This window comes from Ammodytes marinus (genome assembly GCF_949987685.1).
Source record: "Ammodytes marinus genome assembly, chromosome: 23".
NCBI classification, from domain to species: Eukaryota; Metazoa; Chordata; class Actinopteri; order Uranoscopiformes; family Ammodytidae; genus Ammodytes; species Ammodytes marinus.
This window is the reverse complement of record NC_137227.1, coordinates 13616739-13632032: the sequence shown is the minus strand read 5'-3', so window position 1 is coordinate 13632032 and position 15294 is coordinate 13616739. Positions and strand designations below refer to the sequence as shown.

The 15294-nt window shown below is 42.1% G+C and overlaps 1 protein-coding gene across 1 annotated transcript in view; it reads left to right on the top strand.

Moving 5' to 3' along the window:
- Positions 1 to 479: 479 nt before the first annotated feature.
- Positions 480 to 15294, top strand: part of ppp2r5b (protein phosphatase 2, regulatory subunit B', beta) — a gene marked incomplete at its 3' end in the record, with an annotated part of 37730 nt that continues 22915 nt past the window's right edge. Inside the window, exon 1 of the mRNA XM_080052302.1 lies at positions 480 to 870. Within this exon, the coding sequence (XP_079908428.1) occupies positions 678 to 870 (193 nt within the window). The 5' untranslated portion in view covers positions 480 to 677. The remainder of the gene's footprint in view (positions 871 to 15294) is intronic.

Here is a 15294-nt window from a genome sequence, read left to right as displayed (position 1 = left end):
GGAGGACGTTAGCCATAGTCGTTGGCGCGTGATTGCAGTGATTTCTTCCCGCAAAAGGAGCCGTGTGATCAATTATAGAAATACATATCCAAATTGAGGCCCATGACTTAGCGCGTGTTTGTGTGACGCCAATACAGCAGCAGCAGAGAGGTGTGTGAGTGTGCGCGTGAGCGTGTGTGTGTTTGTGTGTGTGAGAGGAGACGCGCCTGTCTTGAGCATCATCTGGTAGCTGTTCAGGGCAATAGCCTACTCCTCCACGGGGATGATACACAAGCGATTATTCACCTGTGCGTGAAAAAAAAAAAAAAAAAAAAAACTCCGGAAGATTCAAGGATGCTGCTGCTGCTGCCATTTCCAGTCCGGCTCTGATACAGACATCGAGGCGCACAGCACGGGACTGGGCATCCAGAAGAAGAATTTCGCTCTCCTCACCTTTCCTCCACCTCTGCACCCTCCCCTATATCCCTTTATCTCTCATCCGTCTCCTCCTCCTCCTCCCTTCTCCATCACTACCCCGGAGCGTCTATTCATCCTAATCAATTGATAAAAACCCATCTGAGATCCAGAATCCAGGATCCATCCTCTCCCCCATTCCCCCCACTTAAGCACCTCTTTACGCAGGCAAAAAGGCACGCACACACTCAACGCACACACCGACCCCCAGATACAACGTCACCATGGAGACGACCAAGCTGCCCCCGACCAGCCCGTCCTCGCCCACCACTAGCTTCTCGGTGCCGTCGGCGGAGAAGGTGGACGGCTTCCCGCGCAGGTCCATGCGCAGGGCCCGGCAGCGGAGGTCCCACAGCTCGTCCCAGTTCCGCTACCAGAGCTCCCAGGTGGAGCTCACCCCACTTCCCCTGCTCAAAGGTGAGAGAGACACACAGCTTTATATGGGTCAATGTCAAAAAAGTAGTTACTACATTATAGTGAAAGGCCAACCACAGTCCAATAAGATCACCAAAAACTATATGGCATTTGGCAAGGACTTAACGATAAGATACGCATCATGATATTTGATATATCACGATAGGCTACATTGTGATACAAACATATTGGGACTATTTCACATAGTTCACTGCTATTCAGAGTGAACTATGAAGCTGAAATACGAGTTGCTGTGTACGATCTGGTTGATCTTAATAGGCTACATAACATTGCATAATATTGATAATTCAGCAGACAAATTGAGTCAAAACTTTTTCATTCAAAACCCAGCAATTCGGGGCAACAAGCCGTACTGCAACACAACCCGTTAAAAACTTGATTTGGTTCAGGTATCACAAAAGCATTTAGTGTTTGCTTTGTGTTGTGATGTAGATGCTTATTAAAATAGAGTACTGTGTCTTTTTGTTGTTGTTGAAGAAAACATGCTTCAAGCTATGTGGCTGAGAAAGGGTTTGTCCAACAAACGTTCAAGTTGAATCTCATGCATGCAGAGACGCTGAGCTGGATATGGACCACTTACACACCCATTAAAACACAACCGTCAAAGATCCAGTGGTGGGGAAATGGGAGAGGCATCTCTGCATTAGAAGGCCTTCCCTCTTGATAGACCACAGCTAAGAATGAGATTGGCGTCATAATGGCGTTGTTGCAAAAAAATAAACCTCAAACTATGATACATACAATATTACAATTAATACAATAAAACACACTTCTGTGGATACGTAAGGTACTTGACATTTAGACCAGTGTGACATCCCCAATTGAGGCAGTCGTAGCGGCACTATTTGGGTAGAGCTAATGTTACTACACCTAGCCCTTTTGATCCTAGTGAGCTTGTTCAATATCCTCTCACAACAAGACTGCAAATAAATAGAACCCACTGGTTTTCTTTTTATACAGTCAGGCTGTCTAAATAAGAGGCCGAACTGCAGAGAGGTTCTGGGTGGGGATTTGTGTCATAGTTAGAAAATAGTTTTCCCCATCCAACAGAGAACTAATTATGCTTATCGATGTAATAATGCAATTTATTCGTTTTTCTTGAAATGTGGGGATTTTTCTGGTTTTCTTCAACAAAGCAAGAATTATTATTATTTTTTTTAAGATATTTTTTTGGGCATTTTTATGCTTTATTGATAGTGTAGAGACAGAGTTGAAATGGGGCAGAGAGGGGAGTGACATGCAGAGAACGACTGCGGGCTGGAATCGAACCCGGGTCCGCTGCTGGCCGAGGCCCATGGGGGGGACGCCCTACCAACTGAACTAAGGGCGCCCCCTACAAAGCAAGACATTTTAAGATGTCCCCTCTGGCTCCGGGCGCTTGAGTTGAGCAATTCTCATCCATTTCTGACCTATTTTACACTAAAAGTCAATTGAATAACAAAACAAATACACAAACAACAAAACAAAATAATGGAGATGCACCCCTTGAGTGAAGATCAGCATGGTTAGTGGGCAAAAAAGAAAATAAATATGAAACGTTTCTCATCCCTGATAAGAATGACCTAAAGATAGAGAAAGCTGGTCTATTCAGTTTCATACTTTATAGCCACACAATGTTATTTTAAATGAAGAAATCATACATCTTGCAAAAGAAAAGTTTCATTCATAAGAAATACTGTATAACAAACCCTGGCCTTACTTAACTTGAAAGACCAAGAGGTTTTGCTGCTACAGCCTGACTTGATCTGGTATGACCAGTAGTTTTTAAGTGGCTAATGTTAGCTAAGTTAAGCCTGGTGTCACTGACATAATGGTAATGCTATGCATGTGCTACTTTTACACTAAGTTTTAGCATATACCCTATTTTGCTTTAAACCCTAAAATATATATTCATATTTGGACAGTGAGTTAAACTTCAGAGATGTCCAAATCGATGGACTTTTGCGCCTTTTTCTCATGGTTTAAACAGTAAACAAGACCTCCCCCTTTACGTTCCTTCACCTTCGCTATTTGCTTTCTCTGAAACTGCTCTATCTCTATTTATTTATCTACGCCTCAACCTCACCTTGCGTATCTTCCTACTCTTTCTTTCCAACATGTGTATGCAGCACAAGGGCATATTATAAGTTATTGTATACGTATATGCCTTCGACCTCTCTTTATAAGGTTACTCCGCCTTTCATGTAGCCTGCAATCTCTTCCTATTAACCCCCTGTGAAGAGAAGACCTTTCTGCTTTTAGACATGGTATGAAGTGTGTGAGGCTCTTGTGTGTTTTTACGCCTTATTTTGCACTAGCATCGGCTCAGGCATGTGTGCGTGGCATGATGATGGAGGGTTTTTTATTACATCCTTTACAGCACCTTTGGTTCAGACCTCTCGGTGCATATGTGCTGTGGCCTTCAAAGAACAAAGTCCCAGTTATCACATGGCTGCTGCACCTCTGCGGCACTGGTTTCGGGATCCCCTGGAGGAACTGATAGTAAGATCCTGCAGCAGCCTTCTGTAGCGGGCAGTGTATATATGTAGGCCAAGTGTAGCCAGACTTGTGGGTGTTTTTGCCCTCCAGGGAATCACATCCTTCCCATTGTTAATTTGAAGCCCTCCTCCTGAAAAGAGTGGCACATCTCTTTCACTTTAAGCCCTGAGCAAAGCTTTATTCCTTGCTCACACTTTCGGGGCTTAATATGAAACATAATTGACACAGAAAAGACATGGCAGATATAACAATGAAGACGATGTGACAAAAGAAAAAGCTGGTAAGCTGCATTAAAGGTAAAATCTGCCCTGAAACACTTGTACGCTGCCAGGAAACGGCCTCTAGGGATGGACATTGCCGATGCAATTCAGTCAACATCATAAATTGTTACCCAACAGTGTATCTGCTTCATTTGATGGCACCAATTCAGTGCCTGGCAGTTTTTTCCCCTCATGATTGGCTCTGCTCTTGAAACAGGTCAAGTCACTGGTCAGTTCCTCTCAAGACATCTTGGGTGTCCACTATGTATTATGCATATATTGCATCTTGTATGTGTCATGAAAGTTAATCTAGCTGTGGCATAGATACACATTAATCGTATTTCCCCATCAATAGTAGCCTCAATGCAGTGGAGCCACAGCCTGCATCTTTTAATATTATGTAAAGTAGTGTGTGGGATATATCAGCCTTTAAAAATAACATTTACGCTAACTTGAACAACAAAACAAATCACATAAAACATGTTTTTAGTAAGAGTACCTAAGGCAGGTTTAATGGAGCTTTGAAGAAGAAAAACAAATCAGTTAATTAGTCAAATCCTCCTCTGTATCTCTAGGGGTCTGTAGGATTGATTTTGCACTATTTGAATATGTCCAACACCAAATTTCAGAGTCAATATAGGGGATGGGTCATTACATTAAGGATCTAGAAATTAGGGCAGTGGATGGGCTTGTAGTTTGAATTTTTTAAATGTTGACGCTGAACATTTTTCATTCATCTGGGGTTTGGCAGTATTGCCAGATATTGATTCATTGACGATATGGATATAAAAGGATGTGCAACCATTTTGGGATCTTCCTTGATTGGGCTAAGACAAGAGCCAAAGTGTTTTAAAATGCTCTCAACCTGTGAGCAAGAATGCAATCCTTCAACATTATTTGTACAAAGTCTTATGATCCGTGAATTTTTTTGTTGTTGCCATACAGACAGATTGCCATTCACCATGAAACCTTAAAAGAACGAACATGTATCTTGCTGGTATATCACTGAACCAGCGTTTACTTTCCATTTAGCTTCAGAGCGGATGTTCTGTACTTGAGAGTGAGCCCCCAAGAATCTCTCTAAAGGTGTTTAGTGTCACATCATAATAACAGGAGCATTAGCACACACACACACACACACACACACACACACACACACACACACACACACACACACACACACCCACACCCTCACTCTCACACTCACACACACACACACACACACACACACACACACACACACACACACACACACACACACACACACACACACACACACACACACACTCTCTCTCACACACGCAAGCACGCACACACACACACGCAAGCACGCACACACACACACGCAAGCACACACACACACACACACACACACACACACACACACACACACACACACACACACACACACACACACACACACACACACAGAGACAAGTAAATAATAACTAAATGATTTCTAAACATGGAGAATTTAATCTTAGGGTGAGATAACTTCGCACTTCCGTAAACTGTGGACTGATCTTGAACTCTCGACGGACTAATAAAGGGATGGCCAAGGCAGCCAATGAATCAAAATATGATGGGTGAAGGATACAAGGTCCTTATAATTCCTTTTACAGTGTATTACTGTTTGGACATGTGCCTGCGGGGAACACTGACAAAGGCAGAGGCATTTCACCCCTCTTCAGGACACTGTGTTCTTGGACCAGTGCTGGATTCTGAAGTGGTGGCACTGTACTGCAGTGGTCAGTTTATGTCTATCTCAATACATGTTTCAAGTGTGAAGCCTATTTTTCTCCAGGGTCCATTTCATAAAAACACAGCACCCTGCAGGTTAAATCCTACTGGGATCAGAAACAGTTAGTCTGTCTACAAAGCATTCACTCCATTTCAAATGTGTTATCTCATTTCACTGTCTAAATGTTCCTGTAAAAAAAACTGTAGCTTTGATGTAAGTACGGCTGAATTCTCTTAGACAGGGCCCCAAATGAGGTGATGATTAGGCTGAGTCACACCAGGGCTCCAAGTGTTTCTCTGGGACTTAGACACATTAAAGTATTTAATAAGTGCTAGCACACAGTTATAGTGCCACCAGGCGGGTATCAAAAATGATTTCAGACACAAAATCCCCCCCCCCATTACTTTCTCTGTACATTTTATGATAAAATAGGCTGCAAGGGGACCAGTAAAATGGGCTTGGAAATGAAGGGGTCAGTCAGTCTATCTATCTATCTATCTATCTATCTATCTATCTATCTATCTATCTATCTATCTATCTATCTATCTATCTATCTATCTATCTATCTATCTATCTATCTATCTATCTATCTATCTATCTATCTGTCTATCTGTCTATCTGTCTATCTGTCTATCTGTCTATCTGTCTGTCTGTCTGTCTGTCTGTCTGTCTGTCTGTCTGTCTGTCTGTCTGTCTGTCTACGTAACCTTTGCTAGCTAACTAGCTTATTTAGCTAGTTTACCCAGCTTTATCTAAACAACCTAACCTGCTAACGTGGACCATTATAGTGTAACAGCTCTCTTGCTAGCAAGCTAGATACATATTAAGCTTTCTATCTATGGGGTCAGCCATACACACCCGTACCTATCTATTAAACTAGTTAAACTACCTAAACAGCGAACGTGGAAATTTGCCAAAAATAACAACATTCAACAGTAAAAGACTGCTAACTGCTTTTAGACAACTGAGGTAGGCTACTGTTGAGAACTGGTTTCATTTAGTGAAACATGCGTAAGCTCTGCATTGGCAGTGTTGTATATTATTCAGCCATGATATCAGCCTGGGTTTCATAATGGCACAAATTTGCCAAACTGATCTATTATTTATTATGCCATAGTTTTATGCTATACAATGTTACTTGAGTCAGATTTATCAGAAGTGATTATTGAGTTGGTCTTTAGCCTCCTTGGTGTCTTCAGTTACACTGCAGCTCTCTCTGTCTCACCAGAGAGCAGGCTGCTAGCTCTCAGCCCTCCTCCACAGCCGAGATGCTCTCCCCTGGGGACACCAACATTAGTCGAGCTCTTGGTCACGGGTGTTGTGCTGTCGCTGGCAGGCTAACCAGACTAAGGTCACATTGCCAGCATCTAGTCAGCAGAATAACAAACTTATTTTTAACACTTTTGTCTTTAGACACCAGAGACATTTTTCACAAAAGTGATTCAAATTTATTTTTTTCTTAAACACAAGAATACAAGAATCAATAGTAGATGATCCTTCCACTTGGCATGTCAGTAATGGATTCCCCACTGTTGACCTTGAGATATGCTCAGTTTCAAATACCTCTGTGACTATTTTGTAGACTTCCTCTGCTGCTCCCTCCCTACACTGGGTGTTCAAAAAAAAAAAAAAATAAAAAAAAAAGCAGCTCAATCTTATCTTTTGAATGCAAAACACATGATAGTACACGTTCTTCATGTATGCACACAGCATGCTCGGCAATCAGAATGTGATCAGCTTTTGCTAGACCACTAGGCCTGCATTGTGATTCGACTTAACACCAAGGATTAGTCATCCAGACGAAAACACACATTCCGCCCGATGCTATTGGGTCTGTGAAAAAAGTATAACCACTTGAGGGATGAAACATGTCTTCGGTGTGGATAGAAAACAAACCGTCATTGTATGTCAATGTCACGACGGCAGGTAAACACGTGACATTACTACCACCGCGGCGTCAAAGTAGACGCATCATCGTCGCTGTTTGTGTTGAAATATTAACAACAACGATCCGTAGGAGTAGGAACTGAAATGTAATTATATCACTGCAAATAGAACCGTCGTCACTGTGAGTAAGACAGCCTCAACGAAAGGTAGAAATATTATTGTGCATAGAAATGTAATTACCAATAGAATAGTGTGAAGCATGGAAATGTATGTAGTTTAGGTATAGATCTGACGTTTGTGGGTTTTACTATGCAGGATGAAATCACAAGGAAGTTTTTTTTTAGCCGCTGAGTGTTTATTAAGGCCGGGGGTGTGTGTTTCTGAATGTGTAAATCGTTTGTACGTGCGCAGGGCGATCATGGGACATTGTCTGCTCTATCTTGAGATCTAGGGGAACAGTGTGGCTGCCAGCAGCTATCCCTCAGCAGGAGCTCAGAGAGGAAATGCAAAAATAGAAAACAGTCTTCCTGCCCATCTTGGCCTAATGTGCCTTATTTTCTACATTTGAAAAGGAGGGCATTAGCAAAGATGTATGTATGTATTTGGAATTCACAAAATGATCATTCTCAAACCATTCCTGTAAACTGTGTTACAAACTGTGCTATATTGTCATCCTATTTAAAAGGAAAAATAAATCTGGTATAAACAACAGCAGATAAAATGAAAGAGATAGAGATTTCAAAGATAGATGAAATGCAAGTGAATTTCAATTATTACTTTTTTTGACCAGAACTGTTTCTTACAGTCAACTGTGGTGTTGGATTCCCTCTCATCAAACATTGATACCTGGTTGTTTACTATTATCTCCAACACCAAGTGAATGCAGCAGCAGGCCTAATTGCTGTTTTGATTATCAATCAACACGCTCACCTCGACTACTTGGGTGCTGAATCCTTGAAACAGCTCAATAGAATTTTTTTTTATAAGAAAGCACTCGCATCAAGTAATTTATACTCAGATTTTTTCATGCAAACATCTTTCAGCATGCAACCTAGCACCACCATGTCTAAGTGCAATTTAAATCTCCTGCACCTGCATCAAAACCCATCTTGCTGGTAGGCGGTAGCATTTAAGCATCTCTAAAAGCAGCAAAACTCCCTGAAGATATACAATGAGCACTACAGACAATGTAATCGATTCAGGCTTTGATGCACACAGAAAAAGATGGTGAGTAGAACCACAGTGAGATCACAGGAAGAATTAAATGTAGTGTGACACATAGGTAGTAGTGATGTGAGGGATCAGTTCATCTGCCTATACTCTCAGAAATAATGAACCCTATTGCAAAACAGCAGGTAGTCAATCGTTATGCAAACCAGGGTGTCTTGCAGTATTGCATCAAAACATTTGTCTGATTCTGCTATCAGCCCACTGGATGTTGTAGTTCAAAGCTTGCTTCCTGCAAGCCTTTTGTTTCTATGGACTGATAGCAAATGCATTTGAAATGCTCCCACTGCTGTCTGAGAAGGAACACAAATATACTGCTGCTCGTTTCATAATGAACTCCAAAAATGGGCCATTCTCACAGCGAACAATGAAGGGATTAGAAGGAGAACATGCCATGTGCGTCAGGAAATCTTTAAAGCTCCCATATTGTGCAAATGCACTATTCCGATGTTTTTGAACATAATTATGGGTCTACGGTGTGCCTACAGACTGCCAAAGTATCAAAAAAAGAAAGCTCTCTCCTTTTCTCACTCTCCCCTTTTCTGAAACTCTCCACCTCTCCACCCAATATACTCCAGAATTCTCCCCGTTTCTGACGTCAAAAACTGGAAAGCCAGAAGCTTCCACTGTGCAGTCCACCCCCCTATTTCTTATTGGTCCACGGCCCCGAGATCCTCTCGAAAAATATTCCTTCACCCCCATGTTGTTTGCTTGTTGCTAAGCGACAAGATGCCTGTAGTACGGCAAAACATGATGAATGTTGCATAATCCACTAATTTATCTTAACCACAAGGGATAGTTCAGGATTTTGGACATAGGGCCTGATTCCCAAGTTAGCCTGAGTGTTATTTATCAGTGGAGACAGTTTTCAACACATTTCATTCAGTCCTTCTAGTTGCAGAGTTGGCTCGTGCTAGGCTAGCGCACGGGATTGGGGTCAAGCAGAGCTGCTACTAAAACAGTCTCACCCACTCCACAGTACACCCGAGGCTAATCAATTATAACGCTAGACTACAGATGTAAATGTCTGTGTTGATAGAATCATTTTAGAAATAAAAACAACCTTGCATATTGCATTTTGAGAGACTTGGTGTGTCTCAGCAGCAGTGTTTATGCGGCATCGGCGGACTGATACCTAGGTTACCGGATCTATAATAGGTATTTCACCTGCCGCTACAGTGCACGAAGGAATTTTATTAGCCTATTCAATAAACAAGATATGGCCACGTTTGGAGGACTGAGCGATGCGTCTGCTTTTAAAGTGATTATGAGGAATTTGTTGTCGAACCGTACCTGTACGAGCCGGAATACACTGATGAAGAACTGAGAGAGATGGATGCGCAAAGGGCAGAAAGAGAAAGAGCGTCTATAGAGACAGACAGCCCCCGCTGGAGCTGCAGTAGAGGACCGGGACAGAACAACGGGAGTTTGCAATTAGCCCCGCCAGGTACCTGTAGCTATACCATTAGCTAACGTTGTCACTCTCCAAAATGCACGTCATCATCAATCTATCAGTAGGCTATATTATGAAAGGGGCAAGCTTTATTAGCTAGTGTAGCCTTCCAAAAGTTATTACCTGTTCATCAGTGGCTGTTGGTGCATCTGAAAAGACGGATATGGCACAGCATTAGTTTTCAGGGATTTCTTATTGCGGGTTTTCTCGAAGTCGTCCGGTCTGAAATTATCGCTACAAATACACCGTTCGCGAACAGTTTCCGCCGGTGTATTGATGTCCAAGCCAGCAGCAACAAGCCACAGTTGCGTCCTTTCTGGATCTCGCACTGGAAATTTGTGGAAACCTTGTGGTGTCCATCTGTAGGGTTTATTTGTACAATTCCTGAATGCACACTGACGCACCATGTTGCCTAGTCGTTCGTTTCAGTTTCTGTCCCACGCTGCTCTGTTTACTTTCTGCTGTAGTGATTCGGTTACATAGCAAAGTAAAATTCCGCTTCGGCTGAGAAAGTAGTCCCTCAAAATGCGATAATTCATGCAATGCGAGGTTGTTTTTATTTCTAAAATGATTCTATCAACACAGACATTTACATCGATAGTCTAGCGTTATAATTGATTAGCCTCAGGTGTACTGTGGAGTGGGTAAGACTGTTTTAGTAGCAGCTCTGCTTGACCCCAATCCCGTGCGCTAGCCTAGCACGAGCCAACTCTGCAACTAGAAGGACTGAATGAAATGTGTTGAAAACTGTCTCCAATGATAAATAACACTCAGGCTAACTTGGGAATCAGGCCCTATGTCCAAAATCCTGAACTATCCCTTTAACCACAGCAGCCTCGTTTTTAATAACACAACGGATAGGAAGCTACTTGTGCTTTTTTTCAAACTGAAATAAATGTTTTTATTGGTATTTTTGCCTGACTGGTGTATAGCTATTAGCTTTGGGACAAGCATTCAGCTTTTGCTCATAAAAACATATTTCTATTCCCCACACTAGTCTGGAAATGCCTCGTTTTTAATAGGACAAAGGATTGGAATGTATACTGAAGAAGTCTGACTTTGAAGATCATTTTTTCACTGATTTTAGTGGTATTGTTAGCAGCTAGCTCCCGAGCTAGCTTCACAGTAGCCACCATCTTTTGCAGCATTTTTATTGTGAACATGCCGTTTCCATTAGCGTGTGGCTGTCAGTGCATCTGTATGAACATAGTCTTTCATGTAGACAAGGATAGGTCATGTCAAACTGTTCAAAGTGCGTTACTAGCACTAGACTTGGTTCTTCTCATGGGTAGGCTAAACCTAACTGTGCTAACAGGCTATACGTCATCATTGTTTACAAACAGACAGAGGGCGAGGCGTATCTGGCTTCGCTTCCGGACAGGGGGCGGGGGGAGCTCAAAGATTGTATATTTACGAGGGGAGCTGCAGCTCTTTTTAAAAAATAGGCCATTGTGAGATTAGCTGAACATCAACATAGTACAATACATTATCTGAAAGTTTTTTTCAGCAAACAATTGAAGAAAAACTTATTAGGGACCACTAAGACCATATAATATGGTGTATAATAGAACTGAAAAGTGTATAATATGGGAGCTTTAAGACCACCTTATAAAAAATAATAGTACAAGGGAAGAATATCAATCTAAGGACTTGCTGCACCAGCCTTAAACCCCCCTCACCCCCAAAAAACAAACAAATTGCAGCAAGTTATGCTTATGAATAAATAAATAAAAACTCTTGTGAAGGGGAAATGCAAAACAAACTTCTGACTTTCTTTTCTGAACTTGTACTTCATTGAATTGACACATTATTTAAAATTTTAGAGTGGATTTAATTACATTTTCCCTTTTAGCCTACTGTCAAGGCTCCCCATAAGAAAACAACATTGACAATGAGTAATTTAGACACAATCACTGAAATCCGTATCCGTGTGTGTGTGTGTGTGTGTGTGTGTGTGTGTGTGTGTGTGTGTGTGTGGGGGGGGGGGGTGGTAAGGGAGAGGCCAGCTGGATGGGACTGGTATTGGGTTACAGAAGGCACGGAGTAGTCTTTTGCTCTCTGCTGCTCTCAGATCAATTAGGAGTGAGAGTGGGGGATGAAAAGTGACGGTGGAGGGTGATGGGGTGATGAAAGAAACGGAGTGGATGAGGAAAAAGGAAATGACTGAACATTAAGTTGACAGCTGGAGGAGAGAAGGCCAGATATAAAAGAAAAGGGAAAAAAAGGCATAGGATATTGCAGGGGAGAGGATGTAATGAAACGCCAAGCAATGCAATAACCCACAAAAACTGCTGTGTCACCCAAGAAGAGAGTTGATTGTAAAAGGAATGAGTTGATGCAAGGGCAAATAAGCTCTTTGATGGAATCACCATTGTGGGGCTTCTCACTGTTAAAGGTGGAGTCAGGGATCCTGGACAATGCTTGTTGTCAACATACTGTATATATTTTTGTCAAAATTAGTGAATATCTCCTCATGAGTCCTGTCCGTACTGTGTGTGCAATGAAAAATTAATCCACTGTGAATAGCCAGCCCAGGCTCTGTAAACGATGAATGCTGCGTGCTACGGTTGGCACCAGTTGTTTCACATAACAGTTTACAGATTCTAGGCTGGGTACTAACACCAGATTTTCTTTTACGTACAGCATGAGGAGATATTCACTCATTTTGACAAAAAAGTCATTCTGACAACAAGCTTTCTCCAGAATCACTGACTCCACCCTTAAAGATGATCTTTTGGTTCTGAGGCCGTGTTTAGCAGAGTAAACGAGGGAAATAAGACGTGTGTCAATCCTGAAGGAAGTTGTCAAAGGAGATTTGTTTTAGACGGGATTAGATAGTAAACTGTTTGCAATGATTCACAGCCGGCTTTTGTCAAAGGGCTTAATCGAATGTGAGATTTATTTTAAATTTTTTATTTGTCACGTATCCTGGTGTGTGAAGAGGAGCAGTGGCAATGTGGAAAGCACTGTGCCTGATGATGTATGTGACTCACAGCAAACCAACGGATTATTATTCAACAAGTCAGGATTACAAAGCTGCTGATCAAATGTTAAGCATGTATCTCCAGCTGGGATAACCGTCTGCAATATTTGTTTGCCTACTGTCACAAATTCGTGTTTACATTTTTTCAGGGCAAATATTGCTGTCGGAGGAGAATTTTTTTTTAATCTCTAAAAATCCCTGCCAGTCATTCAGCGGACAGAGAGAATTTGGACTGTGCCTGAGAAACCTATTTATTGATAGCAATTCAGCTGAGTATAGGCTGAGTAAGCAACAAAGCAAATTACAGCCAACAGATCATACAGGCATGAACCCCAGCCCATAACACCCACACACAGGTCTCTGTTCATTATGCCGTGTGCTGGGAATGTGTATTATTAGTGTCATTGGATTATATAAAGATGGGCTTAGTGTACCACTTAATCTTTTTCCATGACTTAGCCTTCTCCCCCTGCCTTTGTTAGAGAGGGAAAGGGACTTTTCTGTCTGAATTGAATACAGCGCATTAAGACTTTGTGCCGCGTTTTGAAATCCTCTGCCCCTTATAAAACAATGCTGCTGTAAAGTAAAGGCCTTCAGATACACTTTCGTGTTTAAAAATTAACGAGTTTCTCCTTAGCCGTTGGTAGTTTGAATTTAGAAAGAAAAACTTCAGTTTATAAAAATTGTTAATGATCAAAGATTCTGCAGAATTTAGCTGAATTTTTGCACAATTTTAAGGACAGCCCCAATGGACCTAATAATGACTTGTTTAAGCTCAGACTTTCATAGTGTAAGCTCAAGAGATAAAAAGGATAGTGTGCCATTGAGCACAAACCTCCATCAAAACCGAATCCAAGGACACCATCCTTGTAACTTTTTTTGCTGAAAGATGATAGAATGCTCTATAAAAAGGATAATAAGTTTGTCTCTATTATTCTTTGGCTGTGCACTTCCATCAACATTGAGAAAATGAAACACGACAAAACACCATGACTGTCATTTGATCTGATTTCTTCCATACTATAACCATTAAAACAGTCAAACCATTCTTAAAATACAAGTCTGTCTCCCAAACAGACAGGTTACCTGAAAAGAGTCAAAACACAACGTCCTCTGACGAGAGAACACAAACATGTCTGCAAATGTGTTCATTTTACACTCTCCCTGTTTCTGGCATTAGTCTGTACATACACTCTATTTACATGTTACATGCATTAGTCTGTACATACACTCTATTTACATGTTACATGCTCATTACCTATTCTCCGTACTGTCACCAAGTGGCACTTTCCGAGTATTTCCTGCTCTCATTTAAAGCAGCGGGATGATTTGTCCTGTTCTTCCTTGTCAGGTAAATAGCTATTTACTCTCCTGATGTGTTCTTGAAAAAAAAACACCTGAAGATGGATGACGGGTGGGGGGGGGGGGGGGAGGTGGGGGGGGAAGGTGGGGAGGAGGGGTATTCAATCCCACGTGACAACATCCCTCCTCATCTTTCCTTTTCCAATCAATGTTTAGAAGCAGGGAAATGGATAATGTGCCGCACCCGTTTGTCATGTTCGAGGATGTCTTATTAGGGGGATTAGATTATTCAGAGATGGACTTAATGCTCATCACTTAAACCCTTTAAGGTGATATTTCTACTGCCCCGACAGACACCCTGCAGCATGGTGTCTCACTTTTGATGGCTGCTGCTGTAGCTCCCTTCTCCTATTTATAACTATTATATATGCCTCTATCTCATCCTGTCTCTTTTCTCCCATCTTCCCCCTCCCCGTCCTCTCCTCCTTCATGCGTCACTGTATGTGTGCATTGAGGATGAGCGAGAGAGTGTGTGTGTGTATGCGTGTGTGTGTGTACGTACGTGTGTGCTTAATGACAGAGGTGCAGAGGCGGCTTGGGTGGAAGCTAAAACCAGAAGCTGCCCTCCTCTTTCCATCTCTCTCCGTCACACATGCACGCACATGCGTACACACACGCGCGCACACACACACACACACACACACACACACACACACACACACACACACACACACACACACACACACACACACACACACACACACACACACACACACACACACACACACACAAAAAACAGAATAACTGTTATTTAGGGGCTAGAGCTGTACTCCCTCATTTGAAAACGGAGAAAGGGAAAAAAGCCTTGGAGAGATTGATGGGTAGAGATGGAGGTGGGGGGGATGGAGGGAGGGAAAAGAAGGGAGGTACCTAGTGATGGAGAGATGAGAGAGAGAGAGAGAGAATCAGGAGGGAGGATGAAGGGGATGATGTCATCTTTTAACCCTCCCCTCTCCTCCCCAGATTCTCCCTCTCCTCCTCCTCTGTCTCTCTCTCTCTCTCTCTCTCTCTCTCT